This window comes from Protopterus annectens, chromosome 9.part0, assembly GCF_019279795.1.
Source record: "Protopterus annectens isolate FY-2018-M chromosome 9.part0, PAN1.0, whole genome shotgun sequence".
NCBI lineage: Eukaryota > Metazoa > Chordata > Ceratodontiformes > Protopteridae > Protopterus > Protopterus annectens.
This window is the reverse complement of record NC_056743.1, coordinates 1107155243-1107181534: the sequence shown is the minus strand read 5'-3', so window position 1 is coordinate 1107181534 and position 26292 is coordinate 1107155243. Positions and strand designations below refer to the sequence as shown.

The 26292-nt window shown below is 34.5% G+C and overlaps 1 protein-coding gene across 3 annotated transcripts in view; it reads right to left on the bottom strand.

Annotated features, from left to right (window-relative positions):
- Positions 1-11010: 11010 nt before the first annotated feature.
- The window catches only part of LOC122811845 (N-chimaerin-like), a 274924-nt gene continuing 259642 nt past the window's right edge, over positions 11011-26292 (bottom strand). For all 3 annotated transcript variants that reach the window (XM_044083962.1, XM_044083960.1, XM_044083961.1), the window contains one exon: positions 11011-12481. In XM_044083962.1, the coding sequence (XP_043939897.1) occupies positions 12310-12481 (172 nt within the window). In that variant the 3' untranslated portion in view covers positions 11011-12309. The remainder of the gene's footprint in view (positions 12482-26292) is intronic.

The following is a 26292-nucleotide window of genomic DNA, read 5'->3' as shown; positions in this document are numbered from 1 at the left end:
ATACTGATGCTCATATATCTTTTGATTTAGTCTTCTTTCTGTTTTGCCTAAATAAAAAGACTAGCATGAAACACATTTTGCAAAATACACTACCAGATGTATAATTCAAATACTTGTTGCAACCTATTATTCTTTCACATCCTGGAACTGTGGCATCAGATTCTCTGTTAATAAACCTGCAAAACTGACAAAAGTCATAAGCAAAGTTTCCTTTTGCGTTGTTGGTTACTGCTGTTAGTACTTGGCTATTCTGTTGAAATAAATATTCCAAATGCATTGACTTTTTGTTAACAAATTTGGTAGTTTACCAACTATGTGAACAAACACATTTTGACCATTCAGTATGTCCCACTCTTAAAAAATAATTTATTTTATGGCATTGATGTTAATATTACAATTTAAGAACATTACTAACAAGCATTCGGCTTACAAATTATTCCAATATGAAACCTGTAACATATTGAAAATGATGCAAGCCTGATCATCTACTCTATGTTCTCTAACATCATTAAAACAATATCTATGTGTTTGTATCCTCTCTGCATGAAAAAATTCTGTAATATTACCAATTTTTTCTCATAAGAGGCATCCTCAGAGGTTAACTTGGATACTATCACAGCCTGTTTTTTAAAGATCTATGTCAAATGATCGAATGGACAAATTGTCGAAACCCATATGATTGAAACCATATGATCGATAATTCAGTCCATCAAAAAAAAATTCAAAGACAAACAATACCCACATACAAACATAAAAAAAATGTTTTTGCATGGGGATAAACCCCCCTGCACTACCACACCCCCTGCTAATTATATATACCAACTCTGACATTGCACTACATTGGGGAAAAGGGAAAACGTGTTGACACCTACTGTAATGTGATCTCAGTCAGAATAGTTCGATGGACTGAATTGTCAATCATGTGGTCTTGACCATAAGGGTTTCGATGATCTGTCTGTTTGATTATTTGACAGGAACTCATTTTTTAATACATACCATTTGACTGACATCCGATGAGGGCATGTAGTATGCAAATAAAATTTTGTAATAGAGTCGCCACCTGCCAGAAAATTTTCCTGACAGTCAGGAAATTCGTTTTTTATGAGTGCTTGTAGGTATTTTGAGTCATTTGGGAGCCAATACATTTCTGAAGTATATTTCCCCAGCTGTTTAAGATTTCACTCAAATTTCCTACTTGCATTTAAATTATGCCGGCATTTTAGGAGGGGTGAGGTATGACTTTTAGCAGATCATTTGGATTATTAGAAGAATTCTTTCAATGTTGCAAATCAGCAGCACACAAAGACTAAAACAACTGAGATTAATTATATATAAAAATAAAACAATTGATCTGTCCACCAGTTATACTTTGTTCTCTATGGTGAAATTATGTTTTTCCCTTCAGTATAAATAATATTGTGGAAATGAACAAAACTGGATTCAGGAAAATCATAAAATATACATTTTAAGAAAGGAGTGTACACACATCATTCATTCTTTTCCTCTTGTCCACATTTGCAAACTATGACTAGTTTCAACAATCATAACAACTGGCAGAGCCGTAAAAATGCTATAAAATACTTTTTAACATGTTTTAGAGTATTTATGTTGTTGCTCATTTATTTCATTTAGACTATTTCTGTTTCTTCAAAATTATTAGCGTGATTAACTTTGAAGGACAACAAATGCACATTTACTTATTGAAAGGGTTGACCATTGGGCGGGACAAAGAGCAGGACTTTTGATAGGTTTTTGTCTATTCCAAAGGTGGCAACTCTAATTTATAAAGGATGGCTTGTGATATATCTCACAAATAAATTTACTGAGTGCAACATCTATATTTGGTGAAATATCTTAAAATTGCTTCTGTACCTTAACTTGAATGTGCATACCTTAAAAAATCCTGTAATAGTATACACATAAGGAACACTATTTTCTAATTCTACTACACTAAAAAAGCAAAAAACAAAAACATTATTTATAAGCCATCAATAAAAGCTTAAAATGCACAAATAAATAAAGGTAAATGAAAAAAAGTCTGACATCACTGTGGCAGAGAATAGACAAATGTCATAGCAAATGTCATTGTCAGTGGGGAAATGACATGCTCATGTCTGTTGTTGCCATATGATAAATCATATGAAGGCTGGGGTCTTATCAAGGTAATCATATTTATGGCAGGTGAAGAGGGCATTACACTGAAATAGCCATTGAGTTTAGAAATATCTGTATCTATATCTATATGGGGATGTACCCAGAATAATCATATTTACAGAATACTGATGTGACAAAGGTCAACAAAAAAGGCTGACAATGACACATCAACAAACCAATATACACACTTTAGGAAAATACAATGCAAAAAACACATATTTTTGTAGGAGATAACTCCCTTCCCTCTATGTGGGGTTTGTGCCCTCACACCACATACTACTTAGATATACTGAGATTGCTCAGTAACAAAGGGTATAATTCTAAACCTTTTTATTAATGCAGTTTTACACAAATGTCAATCAGCTCTCCTGTTAACCAAATTAAGTTAACAGGAAGCAGTTGACTAATTCACCATTTGACAAATGTAATGATCCTAGCGTTGTCGCCTCACAGTTAGACGCTGCTCATTCGATTCTCAGTTAGAACGTCTTCTGTGTGGCGACATGCGTGAATGGGTGTTCCTTCGTTGAAGGTTGTGCGTTAGGCCCGGCAAGCCAGTATGTAAAAATCTACTGCCAATCATTAGCGGACCGGAGTTCCGCTGTGGCGGCCCCTAACCAGGAAAAACCGAAAGACACAAAAAATGATCCCATAAAGCTATAATGGTGTATTTATTTTGAGTTATAACAAATACATCTATCTATATATATATATATATATATATATATATATATATATATATATATATATATATATAGAGAGAGAGAGAGAGAGAGAGAGAGAGATAACTGTATACATAGATATATACAGATATATATATATATATATATATATATATATATATATATAGAGAGAGAGAGAGAGAAAGAGATATAGATGTAGATATAGATATAGATATAGATATACAGTTGTCTTCTATATGAGAGACATTCTTAATGTCATGGTTAAAAAACATATGTAAATACAAAAATGGTGGCCAGCACAATATGAGAGTGTGCTGGCCACCATTTTTGCATTTACATATGTTCTTCAGGCCGTTGCACCTGCCAACTTGTGAAATATTTTTGTTTCAAATCATATTAAACAATCAGAAGTATGCAGAAGGGGAAAGGTTTTTCCTTGGGTAAAAAAAAAAGTAAACAAAAAAAAAGAAAAAAAAGTTTTTGGGGTTTGGAAAATGGTAAAAAACAGGCTATACAGAACAAGCACTAAACCATAAAGTATTTTTTAGTCTGTACATGAGCTTCCATTATAGCAGATAGATGCCTGCACCACAACACACTTTTGTTATGCTTAAAACTGCTTAGTTAAGCTTTTATTTTTAGTACACGGATATTTATTTCTATAGCATAGTTTATGAACACTTAGAACTTGATGTATTTAACTTATAAATGATAGATATATTTAATAATACTGCTGTTTACCTTTTCAAGTCTTCAAGATAACTATCTATCTAAAAAAGCCTGACTAGACAGTCAGGTGTTTAATGAAATGAAACAACATTCTCATTCTTTTTAAGGGAAGAGGTTTCATCATTGTGCAACAAGTACAGAAATTCATAGGCATAGTCTTCTGCGTAGTCACAACATAATGAGGGTCGTTTTGGGGATGCAGTACTGACATCAGCACAATTCATGAAAAGAACTGCTTTCATGACACCTTATAAATTCCTGTCCAGTTTGGTGAAATGTGCATAATACTGAGAATAAGAACAATACCACTCTTTCCCTTTCTTTGTTGAACATTCAAATGCAAAATATTTCTACTAACGATATCATGCAAACTTGATGTCATAGAAACATTAAGCCTAAGTTACCATTCACTTCATCTAGATGTTAAGCTAACCTGGTCAGGCATCAAAGATTTCAACTTTATACAAAGCGTTTTTATTTTATACTGATGCTCATATATCTTTTGATTTAGTCTTCTTTCTGTTTTGCCTAAATAAAAAGACTAGCATGAAACACATTTTGCAAAATACACTACCAGATGTATAATTCAAATACTTGTTGCAACCTATTATTCTTTCACATCCTGGAACTGTGACATCAGATTCTCTGTTAATAAACCTGCAAAACTGACAAAAGTCATAAGCAAAGTTTCCTTTATTGCTGGTTACTGCTGTTAGTACTTGGCTATTCTGTTGAAATAAATATTTCAAATGCATTGACTTTTTGTTAACAAATTTGGTAGTTTACCAACTATGTGAACAAACACATTTTGACCATTCAGTATGTCCCACTCTTAAAAAATAATTTATTTTATGGCATTGATGTTAATATTACAATTTAAGAACATTACTAACAAGCATTCGGCTTACAAATTATTCCAATATGAAACCTGTAACATTTTGAAAATGATGCAAGCCTGATCATCTACTCTATGTTCTCTAACATCATTAAAACAATATCTATGTGTTTGTATCCTCTCTGCATGAAAACATTCTGTAATATTACCAATTTTTTCTCATAAGAGGCATCCTCAGAGGTTAACTTGGATACTATCACAGCCTGTTTTTTAAAGATCTATGTCAAATGATCGAATGGACAAATTGTCGAAACCCATATGATTGAAACCATATGATCGATAATTCAGTCCATCAAAAAAAAATTCAAAGACAAACAATACCCACATACAAACATAAAAAAAATGTTTTGCATGAGAACAAACCCCCTGCACTACCACACCTGCTAATTATATATACCAACTCTGACATTGCACTACATTGGGGAAAAGGGAAGCGTGTTGACACCTACTGTAATGTGATCTCAGTCAGAATAGTTCGATGGACTGAATTGTCAATCATGTGGTCTTGACCATAAGGGTTTCGATGATCTGTCTGTTTGATTATTTGACAGGAACTCATTTTTTAATACATACCATTTGACTGACATCCGATGAGGGCATGTAGTATGCAAATAAAATTTTGTAATAGAGTCGCCACCTGCCAGAAAATTTTCCTGACAGTCAGGAAATTCGTTTTTTATGAGTGCTTGTAGGTATTTTGAGTCATTTGGGAGCCAATACATTTCTGAAGTATATTTCCCCAGCTGTTTAAGATTTCACTCAAATTTCCTACTTGCATTTAAATTATGCCGGCATTTTAGGAGGGGTGAGGTATGACTTTTAGCAGATCATTTGGATTATTAGAAGAATTCTTTCAATGTTGCAAATCAGCAGCACACAAAGACTAAAACAACTGAGATTAATTATATATAAAAATAAAACAATTGATCTGTCCACCAGTTATACTTTGTTCTCTATGGTGAAATTATGTTTTTCCCTTCAGTATAAATAATATTGTGGAAATGAACAAAACTGGATTCAGGAAAATCATAAAATATACATTTTAAGAAAGGAGTGTACACACATCATTCATTCTTTTCCTCTTGTCCACATTTACAAACTATGACTAGTTTCAACAATCATAACAACTGGCAGAGCCGTAAAAATGCTATAAAATACTTTTTAACATGTTTTAGAGTATTTATGTTGTTGCTCATTTATTTCATTTAGACTATTTCTGTTTCTTCAAAATTATTAGTGTGATTAACTTTGAAGGACAACAAATGCACATTTACTTATTGAAAGGGTTGACCATTGGGCGGGACAAAGAGCAGGACTTTTGATAGGTTTTTGTCTATTCCAAAGGTGGCAACTCTAATTTATAAAGGATGGCTTGTGATATATCTCACAAATAAATTTACTGAGTGCAACATCTATATTTGGTGAAATATCTTAAAATTGCTTCTGTATCTTAACTTGAATGTGCATACCTTAAAAAAACCTGTAATAGTATACACATAAGGAACACTATTTTCTAATTCTACTACACTAAAAAAGCAAAAAACAAAAACATTATTTATAAGCCATCAATAAAAGCTTAAAATGCACAAATAAATAAAGGTAAATGAAAAAAAGTCTGACATCACTGTGGCAGAGAATAGACAAATGTCATAGCAAATGTCATCGTCAGTGGGGAAATGACATGCTCATGTCTGTTGTTGCCATATGATAAATCATATGAAGGCTGGGGTCTTATCAAGGTAATCATATTTATGGCAGGTGAAGAGGGCATTACACTGAAATAGCCATTGAGTTTAGAAATATCTGTATCTATATCTATATGGGGATGTACCCAGAATAATCATATTTACAGAATACTGATGTGACAAAGGTCAACAAAAAAGGCTGACAATGACACATCAACAAACCAATATATACACTTTAGGAAAATACAATGCAAAAAAAACACATTTTTGTAGGAGATAACTCCCTTCCCTCTATGTGGGGTTTGTGCCCTCACACCACATACTACTTAGATATACTGAGATTGCTCAGTAACAAAGGGTATAATTCTAAACCTTTTTATTAATGCAGTTTTACACAAATGTCAATCAGCTCTCCTGTTAACCAAATTAAGTTAACAGGAAGCAGTTGACTAATCCACCATTTGACAAACGTAATGATCCTAGCTTTGTCGCCTCACAGTTAGACGCTGCTCGTTTGATTCTCAGTTAGAACGTCTTCTGTGTGGCAACATGCGTGAATGGGTGTTCCTTCGTTGAAGGTTGTGCATTAGGCCTGGCAAGCCAGTATGTAAAAATCTACTGCCAATCATTAGCGGACCGGAGTTCTGCTGTGGCGGCCCCTAACCAGGAAAAACCGAAAGACACAAAAAATGATCCCATAAAGCTATAATGGTGTATTTATTTTGAGTTATAACAAATACAGCTATCTATATATATATACACATACACACACACACACACACATACACACACACACACACACACACACACACACACACACACACACACACACACACACACATATCGATATAGATATATATCCATGTTGCTCAGTGTTAATTATACCCTGTTGTCAGTATAGCCTTTTGTAAAAGTACTCCTCAGCTTGATCAGTGAGGCATATAAATATCAAGAACAGAGAAAATATTTAACTTGATCTTTCCTACTTGACCCCAAACAAACAAAAAATAAATAGGAATTATAATTTAAATCTGGCCTTATTTATTACTGCTCTGAGCTTTTAACAAGGCTCATGACTGCCTGTTTTTGACTCCTTTGGTTTATCCTTGTGAAATGTCCAACTCTGAGCAAGTCACTTTAAAAGGACAGCGCTCCTTGTTAATCCCTGACATAAAATATTTATTGCTGGTAGAATTAATTATATTGAAAAACAAATAAAATAAAATGTAAACATTCCATAATATATAGAATATTTTACAGATTAACGGTTTCCTTTAGTGAAATATATGCTCACTTTATTTTAACTTCAAATTCACACTAGGCATAAATAACCTGACATAGCATTATTTCACATTGAATGGAACAGAAATAATTTATTATCTATAAATGGATTGCAGTATTTATCAGATGGAAAGCTTTTTGCAAATTGTATTTTATAATTCATCCACATTTACCTATAAAAATAAGTAAAATAAATATATATGTGTTGATATTGGAGAAAACTGACAGCAGCAACATTAACAAGTACAATTTGATGTGTACTTTTATATTGATGTGATACCTTACAGTATGCCACTAATGTTCTTTGTTTAGGTATTACAGAGGAAAATAAATGCTGAATCCAGGATGCAAAAGGATAAAGGCTTGGTAATGATGTCTGGTTTCAGACAACAGTTGCAGGACCTACTAGATAAAGCAGGAGAACATGAATTGGTGTTAATAATGGGTGACTTGATTGCATATATCGGGACAGACAGAACAGGATATAAGGACAGCCTGGATCCACATGGATGGGGCAACAGGAATAAAGAAGGAGAGGCCATTCTAGACTTCTCTCTGGTAAATGGCTTGATAGTGGCCAGCACATGGTTCAGAAAGAGATACAGTCACAAGATCACATACAAGAGTGGCCAACATGCAACTCAGGTAATCTTCCTCCTAGTAAGGAAATGCACTGGGGTAGATGATTGCAAAGCTATCCCCGGTGAAACAGTCAGCCCACAGCACAGACCACTGCTTGTCACAATCAGCTAAAAGCAGTAGTCAGAGAAGGCTCCAATGCCAACAGAGACCAGGCTAAAGACTTGGAAGTTGGCTGGAGACAAAGTACAACAGGTCAATTTTTTACTCGGGCCTCTATCACTTCAAGAAGGGGAGGAAATAGGTGGAGTTGAAGAAGAATGGCAGAATCTTAAAACAGCATGTGTGAAGACTACAGAGTAGACATGTGTCCGAGCCAGGTATGGAAATAAGGTACATAAGGAAAGCTGGTGGTGGAATCCAGAAGTCCAGGAAATCATCAAAAGAAAGAAGGAGTTTTTATTTGTATATCTTCTTGTATCGATGCACAATTTCTTTATTGTATCTCTGTGAATAATTATTATATTGTTAAAAATTTAATAAAAAATGTTTAAAAAAAAAGAAAGAAGGAGTGCAGGAAAAAGTGGGAAATAAGAAAAACTGACCAGGCTAGAAAGGACTACTGGTTGGCTAACAAAGAAGCTAAGAAAGGAGTTGCAATAGCAAAGAACAGGGCATCAGAGCCACTGTACCAGCTTCTGGAAAGTGACTTAGTAGGGGGCACAAACAAACTAAATCAGGTTGCAAGGCAAAGACAGAAAGATAAAGAAGATAGTCAGATACCCTTCATAAGGGATGCCAGCAACAACCTGCTCACCAGTCCACAGGACATCAAATGCAGATGGAAGGAGTATTTCCAGCAGCTTCTGAATGAAGAAAACCCCACAGAAGTTGTACGGCCCTAGGCAAAGCCTATGATGAGAGAAGAGGAGCCCACCCTAGAAGAAGTAAGAAAAGCACTGGGGAAGATGAAGTCAGGGAAAGCAGCAGGCTCGGATGAGGTCACAGTACATATGATCAAGATGCTGGGTGAGATGGGGGGAAATGACTCCTGAGGAGAGAAAGACATATGCCAGATGACTGGAGAATAAGCATACTCATGCCTGTGTACAAGAACAAAGGGGACAGCCACAACTATGGGCAGTACAAGAGGCATCAAACTTCTGTCACATTGCCTGAAAGATCTGGAAAGGGTGATTAACAAACAGATACGCAGAGTAGTAGAAAGCAAGATGGGAGATGATCAGTTCAGATTCAAATCAGGATGCAACACAACTGACCCAATGTTTGAACTGAGACAGATAGATGAGAATTGAATCCAACTGGGCATTCCTAGACATGGAAAAAGCATATAACAAGGTCTCAAGAAAGCTGATTTGGGCAGTGTTGTGGTGGTTCAGAGACCTAGAAACATTAGTAGAAGCTGTGCAGGCTATGTACAAGAACTCAATGACTCAAGTATGAACAGTGTTTCTTCTCATAGAGGGATTCCCAGTGGGGGTGGGTGTGCCCCAGGGATCATCTTTGAGCCCACTGCTGTTTATACTGGTGATGCACTACATTAGCAAACAAGCTGGATGGAAAAGTTGCTGTATGCAGATGATGTGGCAGTACAGCCAAACTCTGAGCAAGAACTTCAGCAAAGGATAGTGGACTGGAATTGGAAATTAAGGCACATGGGATGAAACTAAGCACAGATAAGATGGTGGTAATGGCAGCAAATTGGGCAAATCAGACGAAGCTGAGAATTGAGATAGAAGGGAAGATAGTGGAACATGTAAATAACTTCAACTATCTGGGAGGGGTGGTTAAGGAGAAGGGAAGTCTGAATGACAAAGTCAAAGCTAGAATCAGGGGGGCTGCAGCCATTTGGCATAGAGTGTCAGGTGTAGTGACACAAGAATGTCAAATAAGCTAAAAAGGAAAGTGTACAAGACAGTGATGCAATCAGTAGTACTATATGGTACAGAAACCTGGACAGCAAAGGCAGAGCAGTTGAGGAAGCTAGAGCTGATGGAAATGAAGTGCCTGAAAAGGGTGGTAAATGCACACTGTGGGACAGATGAAGAAATAAGGACATAAGAGCAGAAGCCAAAGAAGCTCCAATTGCAGAAAAGATCAAAGAAAACAGATTTTAGTGGTTTGGACACATGCAGAAAAGCAAGAAACAATCTGAAGAAGATTTGGGGCAGTCAGGAAGAAGGCAAGAGGAAATGAGGGCATCCAACAAAGAGGTGGATGGATTGTGTGAGAGAAGATCTGCAACAATCAGGCATGAGTGCCGAAGAAGGCAGGAGTGTGGCATTGAATTGACAGCGATGGCGACAGTTAACATGACATCCTGACCCCATGTAGAAAATGGGAAAAGGAGGATGATGATGCTGATGAGTTATTGGATCAGTTAGACAGGAAAACAAGAAAAATACTTTATCAAATGATTTATAAAAATCAGTATATACCAATATTATATAGTCACCATTCTGAAGGAGGTATGGGCCTCCTCCAAACTTGATTACACGTATAGATTTGCAATCGTAGATCTGCATACATATCTGCTGACCTCACAAGATCCATACATAGTGAAAGTTAAAACATGAGGACAACAGGTCTAAGATGACATTCCTGCTTAGTTCAGCAGAAGCATAAAAGTGTCAAGTGGGAATGGAATTTAAACCAAAAGTGGACAAAAATCAGGCAGCAACTGAATGTGCCAAAAATGAAAGAATATAAGGTGAATGATCAGAGCAGAAGGCAAGAAATGTGGAAAAGGCATAAATATAGTTGAAAAACAGAAAACTCCTAGAACCAGCTCATGTCAATTTGCATCTGATGCAAGAATGGATAAGGAGAGCTGAATTTAAACCAAACGACAAAAGGTTAATATTAGCAGCTCAGGACTGTGGACTATGTACACATTTAAGTCCATTGAACATGTGAGAAAAACAGGCAAATGCAAGTTTTGGAAACAGTAGCACATCTTGTTGCTGAGTGTGATACACTAATGACAGAGGGCCTGTATATTGAAAGGAATAATAATGTGGCAAGACTGTTGCATTAAGGATTATGCAATCATTACAACACTGAAGTAGGTGAGAAGCATTGAAAACATGAACCACAAAGCATCTCAGAGAATGATGATATTTATATCGCAAGATCTCCCATTACCAACAGCTGAAAAAATAGATGCTAGAAAACCAGATATAGTAGTCCATGAAAAGAAGACAAAAGTAGCATTGATCCATGAAATTGCTACACCCAGTGACTACACTGTCTTATGTACAGACACAAAGTGATAAAATACTAATATCTGGAGGCAGAAATGAGGGCAGTGCGGAAGAAGGATACCCAGACAGTCCTACTAGTATTAGGAGCAATGGGTCTCATAAAACATTTACAGTCATATTTGCATATGCTACCAATACATATAACTTTTTATGACCTGCAGAGTTAATAAATTCAGGACACATTGTGGGTGCTGTGAAGAGCACTTTTGGAAAACATCAAAGACTGAAACAATACTAGTTTCATGAACTTTAATCATACTTTGACTTAGGAATGGGGTCCATTCTTATCATAGTATTAGAAGCTAAAAAGACTTTGAGAAATTAAACCTGAATTAGTGTCATAATTAGATGAAGAAATGATAGTTCAGTTAAGGAAGCAAAGAAACTAAGGATATTTTTGTTTTCTTTTTATGTTATGCGTTAAAATGTTGCTCTGCAGCTTGAGATACAAAACAGAATATCTAAGCCTGTAGAAGTTCATATTTTAAGGCAGTCTGGTGTGACTGGTCAAATTTGTTTTTTACCTTTAAGTCTGCACAGAAAAATATGCAAGCTATCTGAAATAATACTGCTGCTTTCACATAACACCACATTTTAAAATAACACACCTTATATAATAAATAAGGCCATACCGAATGTAATGATATTGTACTTTGGCATTTCCTTCAACTCCCTAAATTCAGTGTTTTTCAGTAAATCTGGCATTACATGGCAAGGTACAGGTTTCTTCATTCATGCACATTCTAGATATTCTATGGCATATAATTATGATTTATGAGTACTTTTGCAGTCCTTTAACATATTTTCTTATGGTGCAGGGCTTATATATAAGTGTCAAATAAAATGCTACCTTACATTCTTGTATAAGAATTGTACAAAAAAAATAGAGTTAAGCATGACTTATGGGAGTTTTCAAACTGGCCATTAGCATTGCTAGATTCCACTCTTTTATTATAAGTACTTAATCAAAGGAAGCCTAACAGGGACACTTGCATCCCAGAAGCTTATTTTCCTAATTCCTAGAAAAGAACATCTTCATGCTGGATTAGCAGCTGGACCACAAGTCCCTGGAGAGTTATGTCATTCAGTACATCGACTGGGTTGATACTTGGAGTTTGCATGAGAGTTGGTCCAAATATCATTCCTAGATTCTCCGCATTCATCCGGTTGACCTCTTTATGATCAGTAACCCTGAAATACCAAAGAAGTATTCTGTATTATTATGTAAGCAATACTTCTTCATGAAAGACTGGCAATTGAATAATATATATCATTTTATTAACACTAAACAAAAAATGTTAAACCATATGAAAAAGTTTAAAAGTTATGTTATTTCGGTACCCAGATAATTTCTGTTTTGATATTTCATCTTATGTTTTCTAACTCACAGTAGAAATGTCGCAATTAAATTAACAAGTAACACATTTCAGTCATTTTAACCAATCATGCAAATAGAGAGTTAATTCATTAAAATAGACAAACTTAAGCTCCTTGCTAGAGTTGTATTTGTGACAACAACAAAAAAAAGGTTGAAGGAGCAGCTAAACTGTGAAATTGGGGGGGGGGGCTTTCCATCGACAGAATAAAAAAGTGAGGTGGTAATTATTTCTGCTTTACATTTGAAAAGTACCTGTTTCTGTTGCCATTGTTAGGTCAAATTGTTTGTACTTTTAAAATTCAGTATTTATGAGTAACCATTGTAATTTGTTTAGCAATCTTTATGTGATGTTTTCTGTAATTTTTTTGTAGTGTTTGTTCTGAAGAGGTCTTTGTGGAGGGAGAAGCACTGGCCAAATAAATCTGAATGGCTCTATCTTCTGAAGGAGAGTGTGTTAAACTTCAAGCCCTGATGCATATCCGAGCAGCTAAGGGTCTAAAACAAATTGTATATCTCTTATCCATTTTTATTAAATACTTATTTTGTATAGCAGGCAGTGTTTAATAAACTTAGTTTCAATATTTGTGGCCTTTTAGTACACAGACTTTAGTGAAACCCCTTTTGACTCATGAAGTGAAAATGAATTAAGCGCAGACAGTTAAAGAGATATAATGTCACTTTACAGCAGGCTTATTAACTGTCTCATTCATGACTTATGAAACAAACTAATGATTCACTTTTTTAAATTGTGCTAATACTGCAATTGTATTCTGTACATGCAAACATACTGTATGTCCTCCACAGACTGCTGTGGGAATTAGGTTATAAATCAGGACAAATTAAATGCCAGCAATCTGTTAAAAAGAGCAATTTTCTTATCAGGACAGTCTAAAGACATTATGCACTACTTATCCATCTATAACTTCTTATAATATAATCATCACCCCATGGTAGCTGGGAATATGCTACATCTGAAAGTCTTGGGATAAGATTTATAGCCAATTACTTTGCACCTGCTCAGCACTAATTATCAAGCATCCCTGTAGCACAATGTGAACCTTGACTGCTCAGATATATCAAGGCTTGCATAGTAGCATTACTTCAATAAAAGGAAAGCATACCAAAATAGCTGTAGCCATATTACAGGAAAAAGTACTATTTAGGCAGGTTCAGTATGGAGTCATGCTAGAAATTGATCATACCACAGGAAGGGCAAGCAAGTATGTTCAGGAGAGCCTAAGGTTATGCACACTCATGCATGCATGCAGTGAAGTACCAGTACACAACTTTGTCACATGTGCAGTGGCAGCGAACCCAAAGAGGGATGTCACAGCAAGTAGTGACACAGTTCATGATATAAATGAGGAGGAAACAGAGATATAGTATAGTTAGAAAAGAGAGACTAATGAGCAGTGGAAAACACACAAGGATAATCAACTATAATGAATGAAAGCTCAGGGTGAAGTGTATTTATTTTTGAAGAGAAGCCCACATTTTTCACATAAGATGATGATGGATAGCTGCAGAGGGTCTTTAGAAATGGTTGTAGCTTAGACATTGGGAGAAAGGAAGTTTGCAAGAGCAGGCAAACAAATAGAAAATACAGACACAAATAGACCTGGAAGGCAGCCATGCAAATGGTGAAGAAAACAGTAGATGGAGACAGACAAATGGAAGATGGACACTTGTAACAAGGGAGAGTGGACAATAAACATGCTATGGTGACTAATACATAAGGCAGCTGAACACACATGGGTGGGGCTAGAGTATGGAAAAAAGGAAATGCCAGACTAGCCCATAGGCCAAATTGTACTGCTGTTAGTCATTTACATGGCTAATGTCATATGTAGCTTATGCCTCCCAAGGCCCAGTGGTTAGGGCATGCTGATCACATGAATCAACTGGATTGCCAGCAGGTGATCCATGAAGGTGAGCTATACGTTCACCTCCAGTCTATTGTAACTGCTGCTGCTGGGAGACCAGAGAAGACCCTACTGGAGCACTTTCAGAAGAGGACTCATCACCTTCATCTCCTGAGTAGTGGCCACAGAGGTTGTCAGTAAGCTTTTCAGGTCATCTTCAGGAGGGTGATGCCCAGCCCCCTGCTGTGAGGTTGTCTTAGTGGACACTGCTGATACAATATCAAAGACCGATAAAAAACTATAAATTCCACCATAACCAAAGGTCTTCCTACAAAAAAACACAAAGCAAACGTAAGAATGAACAACCAGCACAGCTAAAATGGCAAGTGTTATTTATTAAATACAAAAGTAAGCATTTTCATGCATAAGCACCTTTTCAGACTAAATTCAGACAAGCCAAACAACAACTTAAATACAATTTAAAATGAAAATATCCAATCAGAATTCACAATAAAAACAACTGACATAAAATCCTATTAAATAATATGATAACAAATCAATGCTTAATCTTACATCGTTTTAAATAAGGTCCTAGTGATGTGTTTTCATTCAGACGATAATTCCTATCTGCTTTCAAAGTTAGAATCCACTTAAGTTCATTAGCCCCAGTTTTATTAAGGAAGTCCCCACCTCTAGTATTTTTAGTAGTTAACTGAATCACATTAAAGAGAAAGCTCTAGTCAGAATGCAGATTAATATGCTTATATAAAGCATTCATACTAACTTTCCTCTTGTTGTCTCCAACATGCTCCAACACACTTTCTCTCAAACTACAAGTCATCATCCCTACATAAAAACTAGGACAAACTGTGCAAGTTGCTAAATATACCGAGTTTGTACTGCTACAGTCTGCATATAACTTAACATCATACCTAATATTAGCAACAGGAAGAATTAAATAAGGGACTTCAGAAATGAAAGAAAAGGCTTTACAACCACAACAAGGGTGTGTACTAACTCTTGAAGATAAGAGGCTGTGGCATAAAATTACCTTTAAAGCAGCCTCTGTTTCAAATTCTTTGCATTCATAAAATAAAATTGAGGTTTGTCTCCAATAAATTACTTATACCTTCATCGGCTAGCAAGATTGGCCAATTTCTCTTAATAATGTTAAAGACATCATTCACTTCACTGGAATAGGTGGGACCAATTCTCAGACAACCAGAATTTTGCCTCTTGTTGTTCCTACTATGTGGAAAATAGAGGTTATTGATACCTTAGAGCAGGTTAAAGGCTTGCATCAGATGCGAGGGAGACCCTACTTTTCTGATGTTCCACATAGCAGGAAAAACAAGAAGTAAAATTCTGGTTGTCTGAGAAGTAGATTCTAACTTTGCAAACAAATATGAATTATGGTCTGAATGAAAACACAGCACTAGGACCTTATTTAAAAGGACACAAGATTAATTATTGATTTGTTACTATAGTATTTAATAGGACTTGATGTCAGCTGTTTTTATTTTGAAATATGATTGGATGTTTTCATTTTTAAATTGCATTTAAGTTATTCCTTGGCTTGTCTGAATTTAGCCTGAAGAAGTGCTTATGCACGAAACAGCTTACTTGTGTATTTAATAAATAACACTTGTCGTTTTAGCTGTGCTGGTCGTTCCTTCGTACGTTGGCTTTACAATATCAAAGACATCTACCAGCATAGGCTAAGACGACTATTGCTGCTCCTCTGTCACCCTCATAACCAGACTTTCCAAAGTTAAAAAGCAAAAAAAAAAACATTAGTACACACATATGTGGCACAAAATATTACAACCGTGCAGTACAGTAGTGCACATGTCGAACAAACCTTACTGCCAGGAAAAGTTATCTTGCCTCCTGAAATACCCTTCCAAATTTGCTTGCCACAACTTGGGTGCTATAAGGACTGGTAGCAATGAGTGTGGATGATTACAATAGAAGAATGGAGGATATCCTACCCTCCGAGACATACAAGGAAGTATTGAGAAATGTATATGAATTACTAGACATTATTTTGTCCTGTAACTATGTGACATTTAACAAAAGGTATTTTTTAGAACATATAGGTGTGCCTATGGGATCTCTGTGTGGTGCCAGTGTGGCTAATCTGGTCATGGCTTACTGGGAGAGAGAGAATGTGTTGACCAATTCCTTCATTAAAGACAGTTAATTAATGAATACCCATTTTTTAGACGATATATTCATTAACCTAAAAGGTGATGAATGGGTAGCCCAATCCCTTTTAGAATTTTTCAACTTATCTACTGAGTTTCTCAAGTTCACTTTTTGTTTTGCTAAGGACAAGATAGCATATTTAGATGTGGACCTGGAGAAAGATAGTGTTAATGAGTGTTTTATAGCTAAAATTCACCAGAAAGAAACCTTCTTCAACATCTATTTACACTTTGATAGTAGCCATCCATTTTCACAAAAGAGGGCTATTGTAAAGGGTCAACTGGTAAGGGTGGCCAGGATGGTGATGAGGGAAAGTGACTTCTTGGAGGAATCTGACTTTATGACAAGTCTTTTCCTAAATAGAGGATATCCGGAAGGTTTAGTCGTCGACCTCTTTATGAAAGTACATAATAAGAGGGAGAAGGGTTGTATTTACCCATTTTAAATCAGCTCAACAAAGGACAAGCTATTTCTATCCCTGGTCAGGTTCCTAGAGTAGCCCACCCTTGTAGTTTCATCCTGACATACAGTCTGGATGCAAAGGAGATTGTTTCTATTATCCAAAAAATTGGAGTTTAGTGAGACAGTCCTGCCCAAAAGAAATTGGCCGCATTTCCAAAGGCAATTTTTAAAAGGGGGCCTAACCTTAAAGATTTACTTGAGATGAAGCCGTGGGTTTCTAATTTTAGATCAGGCATGTACAAATGTAACATGTAGGTACTGCAGGTTTAATCACACAGGTGCCTCCTTCGTAGTTAGAGGTATTAAGTATGAAATCCAGGGCAGATTCAACTGTGCCAGTACCCATGTAGTTTATTTGGCAAGGTGCTCCCACTGTCCAGTTTTCTATATAGGAAAAACAGATAGGAAACTGCAGGAACGTATGTATGAACACATGTATGCCATTAGGAAGGACAAAATGGAGAATGCCTTGGCCAAACATATAATGGAGAACCCCTACTATGAATTAGTTTTTTCTGTTATTGACCAGATGCAATCAGAAAGTAGGGGGGACCTGAGTCTCTGAGGTTGGAGATGAAGGAATTGGTATGGCAGCTGAATCTGGATGCTTGTCATAACCCCAGTCTAAATGGTATGTTGTCTATTACATGCCTACTCAAATTAAAGAGTTTGGAAAGATGAAATTCAGTTCATTTTATAATTTCAGGTATTTGTTTTTATGTATATTTATAGTTAATGTATATGTCGGCATGACAGAATAGACAACCTTCGGTTTACCATTTAGATTTTTTCCTACCTTATGTAGAGCCCTGACTATGAGAACATGAGGGTTTTATATATATATATATATATATATATATATATATATATATATATATATATAGGCACACACACATATATTTTTAGAATAATATTTTTAGAATATTTTTGAGTAATATTTTTTGAATAATATTATTATTTATATCAATTAATTTCATTATATTAAAACTTTCAGTGTTTCTATATGTACAGTGTAGTATGACACAGTCATATTTAAATCTATTATAATATGACTATTACAAAACAAAATATAAAGAATAGAGTATTAGTTTATACTTATATACTTATATACATGTCTTTTGGATAACCCTATATGCTACGTCCTATGGGCTATAAGCAGAGCGCATATGATAGTGCATTGGAATGTTAAGGTAATAGAATCCGCTTTCTTGTTTTGTCACAAAGTTATTTATTATCGTGATTCAGACATATGTAGAAGAACACTTAGGTATTTATTGATAACCACTGAATGACGGTGAAGTTTGTTCAACATTAAATATTTTGTATTTTCATTTCTAATTTTATCTTCATATTCATCAGTATTAATTCACCGCTGAGTAGCGATTTAGCAAGTCTTTTTTATGGAGCATTCAGCTGTTGGGCGTTGCAGTGTTCTATATGTATATACATTTTAACATTTTTAATATTTTAGCATGCTGATTGTTCTAAATGTTGTCAGTGTATAGCTTTCACAGTTTTTATTTCATTTGTTCAATATATTTATACCTTGAATTTATCTGATGTTTTCTAGAATTGTGTTAATATATTTCTTGTTATATAAACCACGTGAGGGGAGTTAAAATTATAAGTAAGGTTTTTGAATGTCAATGACGTGTTTTCCGTTCTGAGGAAGTTTGTTTTGATCAACCGACAAAAAGCTGGAAATTTTAAGCTTAAAGAGAAAAATAAAGTGTGGAGTGTAATTTATGTTCCTCAAGTATTTATGACATCTTACTGACTTTTTTATCTACCGGAGAATGACTGGAAGGTTTCTGTTCATTTGGTTTGGTAAAAAATTGAACTGTTGTACTTTCTCTCCAGTCAACTTCCACGTCATCAACCTGGTCTCAATTGAACTTAGCACTTCCTCTGACCACTGCTTGCAGCTGATTTTGGCAAACAGTGGTTTATGCAGTGGGCCAACTGTTTTTCTGGGGGTAGCATTTCATTTAACTGGGGATAAGAAATAAGAATAAGAAATAATGATTTCTTATTAATCACTGTCACTCCAAAAATGTTTAGTTCACCTCACATGCTTTTTGATATCCTGGCACTACAGAACTTCAGTGGTAAATTATTGCATTTATACCCAAGTATGCACAATCATTAAATTATACCACCATAATGATCATTTTCTGTCATTAGTAATCATTTCCACTGCTGCTGTCATGAAATCCAGCTTCCAAATGACAGAAATCTAGTAATCAGTGAATGCTATCATAACATGCACATCATATATGTAAATTCATTATACGTGACTCTTAATTCAAAAATAAAATATTTTAAGTGTTTCTTATTACATTATTATATTTTAAAAAAGTACTTCCTTACTGTATTAAGTATGCAGTATCCTAATGCAGTTGCCACCTATCTTGGTTATTGTCAAATTAATGAAGTTTTGCTCAATGTATTGGAGAAAATAAAGGGACATTTACATGTTATATGTAAATTAGGATAATCTTCATCTATCTATATGAACTGCAACAGTACTCAAATGTTTCCACAAGATGTATCACCAAATTTTGCTTTTTCAGAGATCGTGCATGCACAACCAAAGTAACATGAACACACATCAGATTGATATGGACATACTGTGGATGGTTCCCCAGTCGACAGCACTATACAGCTGTCTCAAGCTTGCCATGGGAATGCATGAATGGTCCTAGATGAACTAAAATCAGAATGTATTTTAATAAAAATATAAAAAAGGAATTCTATGAATGTCAAGTTTGCAACAATCTAAAGTGTAATCTCTGTTCATCCAAAATTGTGTGTCACACCCTAGCACTTCAAAGAAGTCATAACTTCTTATAACTTAAAAATAACACACATAGTAACATTCATTTCCACCATCTCCCCCAAAAGAAAAATGAGGCTGTACTACATGAGGCATACTGGTGTTAGGGTACCAAAAAACAACATCAATACCAATTATTAATCATGTATTTCTATTTTAATAAAGACTAGAAGGAAAAGGTAACTGGTTTCCTTTATAAAAAAAATATGTGACAAAATAGTTTTGGTTAAATAAAACTTGCCAATAATATCAATAGCTGTTGCAATTCCCCTGCTAGTAAACATGGTTTGGTTAGCGTGATGTTACACCCCACAGTGAGTGGAACTAATCCTGATTAATACATCCCCGACCATATCTTTCTAATTGTTGTTCTGGCACTTTGAAAGATGGCAGCAAATAAGAAAGCAAAAGGCTGCACCTCTAGCTGAATTGACAATGAGACCATGATAATATTCCACCTTCTCAATGATTCATATCAGGATAGAGTTAGGGAATGCACAAGTCGTAATACATGGAAAAAAAACTGATATCTGTCAGGAGCTCGGTGAACATCTGCCAATTTTTACTGTATATCCATGTCCATCCAGCAGTGTCATCCCTTTTACAATGATTTCCATAAGTATAGAGCTGACCAGTTGGCTGAATGGGTAGACCGGGTGGTGACAACAAGGCCAGAGTTCTATAGTAATCAAAAAACATGTTTTTTAATGTTCAGTATTTCATTGAATGTTATTAAAGATAAAAAAATTAACAACTTGGCATAACTAGAGGTATTTTCTAAGAAAGATATGTGTACCTGAAAATATTATGCTATTATGAAATGCAGAAGAAATCATGAGCATGCTTGTAATCATACATTAACAGATTTTAATAATATGTACAAATGTGACATATGCTTATTAAAATAATCTGCATATGTAGCTCTGTAAATCATAAACCAGGTTACAAGAAGCAGTATCTCTTAACAGATTTATAAATACTGAAATACAATTAAAATTACACATTGCAATTTATTACTTTTGCATAAAATGACTTAATAGTTATATTACATGAAGCCAGTTTTGTGTAGACATTAGAAATATATAAATAATGCAGTTGCTTAACACAGTTGTTTGTTCAAAAGTATTTCTACCTACACGTGCCATAGCAGAAGTTTGAGACACCAGACTACCGTATTTAAAGGTAGTGTATTAATTATAAAAGGTTAATGGAAAACAATGAGGGGATACTGTTGATACTAAAATTAAAAAGGGCACATAATTGCGGGAAGTACAAGTAATGTTGTTTTATAAAAGACAGAGAAAATATTTATATTAATGGTAGGTGGATTACTGGAATGGATTGATACTTTAATTGTGGAACCAAAGAAGAGGTATGTGTGGCTACCTGTAAGAAATGTATAGCATTTTACATTGGGAAAACAGAACATTATTTTAGAACTATGACTTATGAACATCAGAATCAGAATCACATTTATTGGCCACGTATGCATGCATACAAAGAATTTGACTCTGGTTTCAGTGCCTATCCAAGTTTGAATTACATAAACGACATACATACAACTATTAAGAACAAGACAAACTACATACATGCAACTATTAAGAACAAGACAAAAAAATAAATACACATATACATACAAGGTGCAAAGTGCAATTCAATGCAAGAAATACTGAAATAAACTCTGACAGAAACTAGTATTAACAATATGCAAACAATACTGCAGAATCATTGGAGGCTTGGAAAAAATAATTTCCCAGCCTAATACACTGAGTTAACAGTTTATGAACTTGGCCTGTGGAAAAACATCTTCTTATATGTGCTTGTTTTTGTGTGTATTAATCTATAAGATTAACATGGTATAACATAACATATTATATATATTATATTATAACATATAATATAACATGAGTATGATGTTAGAAACAAAAGCATCTCTGATGCATTATATAGATATATTAACAGTTATTCAGTTCTTGGATTAGTTTTCCAGTTCCTTGAAAAGTTGAGCAAAATTTGAGAGGGGTTCCTTGAAAATACGTCCTGGAAAGTGTGAATTAAACTGTCAGATGATCAGTGATGCTGAAAAAATGCCAGGGCTTAATGACTATTCCACTATTATGAGCATTCTAAAACTAAAATCATTAAAACTATAGTGTTTGTTTTAAATTATCTATTATTTTGTATATACGCTTTTTGTATAGATGCTTTTCATACTAGGTTTTAAGAGTATTGTATGGGGTGTTCTACAAGATGTTTCATGAAAAGGTTGTCGCTTTAAGGAAGGGTCTGTAATGTGGGCCTTTAAAAAGGGATGTGATTAAATAACTTGATTCTGATGAAGTCGGGATTATAAGAGAAAAGTGCTTAATTTATTTTGCATTAAACTGTGTATTTAGTGGTAACCCTGTTTTTTCATTTGTTTATTAGTTTCTGTGCCTGACATGATGTGTCCCACTTTCTCAGTTTAATTGTTGGAAAAAAAATCACTTGTTTGGTAATAGTTAACATCAATTGCCCTAGCTTACTTGCCAGAAACATAAAAAATGCAAGTAATTTATGTTAGGAAAGGGAAAATACATGCATTCTCATATTGAAGTTTTATCGAAGGTGGTGACAAACATGAAATTGACTTTAAAGAAGAAATGAGTTTGTAAAAAGGAATAACAGTATTTATGTTTTGGCACCTGCCAAACTCCAATTTTTCTGTCCTAGATTTGGTCCTTATTCAATTCATACCATAAAAGAACAATACTGCTGTTAAAATAAGAGGTATATAGTCCTGTAAAATGTTTATTAAAGGCAAGTCTTCTGGTAGCTATACTGAAACCTGATGGCTCATTTAGATTCTATGAAGATAATAAGGTAATAGCAAAATGGACAATGTCTAAAGAATACCCTGCACCATAAATTGCCTGCCATCTGTCAAGAAATGTTCTAAATAGGATAACAATTGTGCTTATCAAGAAATGGCTTTGATTGATCAGAAATACTTAACATTAAAAACTCTTAATGGTGTGTATATGAATAACTGTTAACTGTTTAGGCCATACTTCTCAACTGCTATGATATAGGCATAGAGCTATGATTTTTGACCTCATATCTTTGCCTTCTCCTCCTAGATGTGTTGACTTTTGTCTGATTTTTCTCAAAAGATAGACCTGTTAAAAGGCTTACATATTATTAAATAACTGAAGTTAGTCTCTACAAAGATTCCTTATTGCTATCTATATGTAAGCTAATGTCTAAAGATCATCTATTCTAAAAAAATAGAAAATGCTATTCTTTTGGGTCCCCTGCTATGACTTTTAAAGATCAGTAATATGATTGTCAATATTCAGATGCTGAGAGGTACTTTTTAGGATGCCAGCTGCACTTGCAATATTTTGAGGCTATATATTATGTTGAAAGGTTTCCATGTCATTGTGACATCCAGTTAATATCCCACAGCACTGCCACCAATTAATATGACATCCAGATAATATCCCACTGACCTGCTACCAAAAAATGTGCTGTATCCCACTATCCTGGGCAAGTAACTAACGAGCTTCAATCCTCACTACTGACTCCAATGTGAGACCCTCACTTAAACAGGAATAATACTTCACTATTTTACCCTAAGAGCACAACAGGAACATGCTCAATAACATGGAACTGGACTATATACTTCTGTCCACCCCAATATAACTCCTTATTACACAATTCAGAGCAATGTGTCTCAGTTTAAGACCTCTAATACACTCACACTTAAATAAATTAGATCTCACACATCCAGACACTTCTGGGAAAGCCTGACACAGATTTCCAGCTGTGTCCATTCCCCAAAATAATACAATAATGCTGCGCACAATCAGAGTGTCTTCATACCCTTTTAAAGTGGTGTCCAATTATGAAAATTCGATATTAAAACAAATAGTAGCAATTTATTCCCGTTTCCACAATAAAATACAAAAACAACCCCCCACTTAAATATACCAACTCCAAGATCACACCACATTGTGGAAACAGGAATACATCTCTTTCTGCACTATTTATACTTACCATTGTCGGGATCTGCTCTTTTGGCGATGTGGTCTCGGTGATCTGGTCTTCGGGTAAGTGTTCTTTTGTGGAACTGATCGATTCCCATATATATATAAATATATATATATATATGATTGTGTATATATATATATATATATATATATATATATGTATATATATATATATATATATACATACATATATATATATATATATATATATATATATATATATATATATATATATATATATATATATATATAAATGTATAGATAGATGCACACACACACACACACACACACACACACACACACACACACACACACACACACACACACACACACACACACACACACACACACACACATATATATATTTATATATATATATATATATATATATATATATATATATATATATATAGCTATAGATATATAGATATAGATCTATAGATATACAATGCATTTAATGGCATCTCAGTGGAGATATATTCTTGACATGTTCTGTAATCCTCACTTAAAATAACTGTTATATATGTACCCTAACAGAAACACGGTATGATGTAATAAGCTAGGCTGTTGCGGTGAAATGACTGTGCAAGCCTTTTTATGACAGGCATACTGCAATCTTCCTCAGGTGTTTTTAGTTAAGCATTGAGAGTATTATACTTGGAAACTCTAGTACAAAACATATCTAACACTGCTATCCTACCCTTCAGGGTTTAATCTGAGCTTAGTGTTAAAACCAGCCATACCACAGTACCTGTATAGAGTTTTCATGGTGATATCTTTCCAGTAACAATATTCCAATTTCTAATGAAATGTGTATGATTTTTTCTTTCTGATTTATTTTAAATGTCATGAAATTGATTAGTTGTATACATTTCCAAGTTTGTTAATTACAGTTCCCAGTTTGTAGTTTATATAACATCCTCCTATGTGAAGTATTTGTCTAGGTAAGATAATGACATTTTTTAAGGAGATCTGCAGAACATGTTTCTGATACCAGACACATTTAAACTTTTGACAAATAACATTCTTTTAACCTTTAATGTATCTATGTATGTATGTAAGTATCACATAATAAATGTCAAAACAGAAAGATCTTTAACAATTTTCTTTACATACATGAGGCAACGTCAAAATAGATTGAATGCTTATATTCATTCAGGTAAAAAGATAAGTTCACTATGTTGTTTTTCATAAGCAAGACAATGCTCTTAACTTTAAGTATTTTTACTAAGTAATGTTGTCACTGAATGTTTTATTATTGTACTGGATACTATGTAGTCATGTGATTTATTTTTGAATGTTGTGTTATACGATGATTTCTGTTTTAAGAATTGCATCTTGAGGGAGCGCTTGTTTGAACTGTAGTATAAGACATAAACTGAGTATCTATCAAATTTTGTTACTCTAGTCTTTTTTTTTTTTTTAATATTTTTATTCATTTCCAAAAACAAGAAAACATGAATGCAGGTTATTTATGACAATGAAGTATTTACAAATTATTTAAAAAGGTAGGCTAAAACCTCTAAGCAGATATCAAACATTAAAACCAAAATAAAGTATTTACAAGGGTGTCTATTGTTGACATATAATTGACTTTCTATACAATTGTTTCCTGATTATAATCTGCTGCAGTCATTATTCTCCAGTATTTCAGCTACTTTTTGCTATGCTACGTATAATGATGTAGTTCTTTCAGTTCTTCCTTTAATAGTGTTCATTTCCAATTGCGATACTGCTGACACCATATTCATGAATTGCTTAAAAGTTGGAGAAGCTTTGGATTTCCAGTTTGATGTAATGTTCTTCCTTGCAATAGCTAGGAGAGTCCATAAGATTACATATTTTGTTCTTGGCACACAGTCGGGTACAGGTGCATTAAACAAAATAATAGATTTGGAAATCTGGAATTTATCATTGAATACCATTTGCAGAAAATAATTTATTTTATCCCAATATGGTTTAATCAAATGGCATTTGTAGAACATATGTTGCCAGTCTGCTTTTATTGATAAATCACATCTCCAGCAGCCAATATTTTTCTTAAACATAAGTTCCATTTTATGAGAAGTTACATAAGATCTGTGTATGAATTGCCATGTAAAAAGTCTTCAATGTAATGAAAGTGATGTCTGCTTTGGAGAGAGAAGAATTAGTTTTTTATCTCTGTCATTTGGCACATGTCCATTAACTGATCTATAATAATTCCATATTTTGTCATTATTATG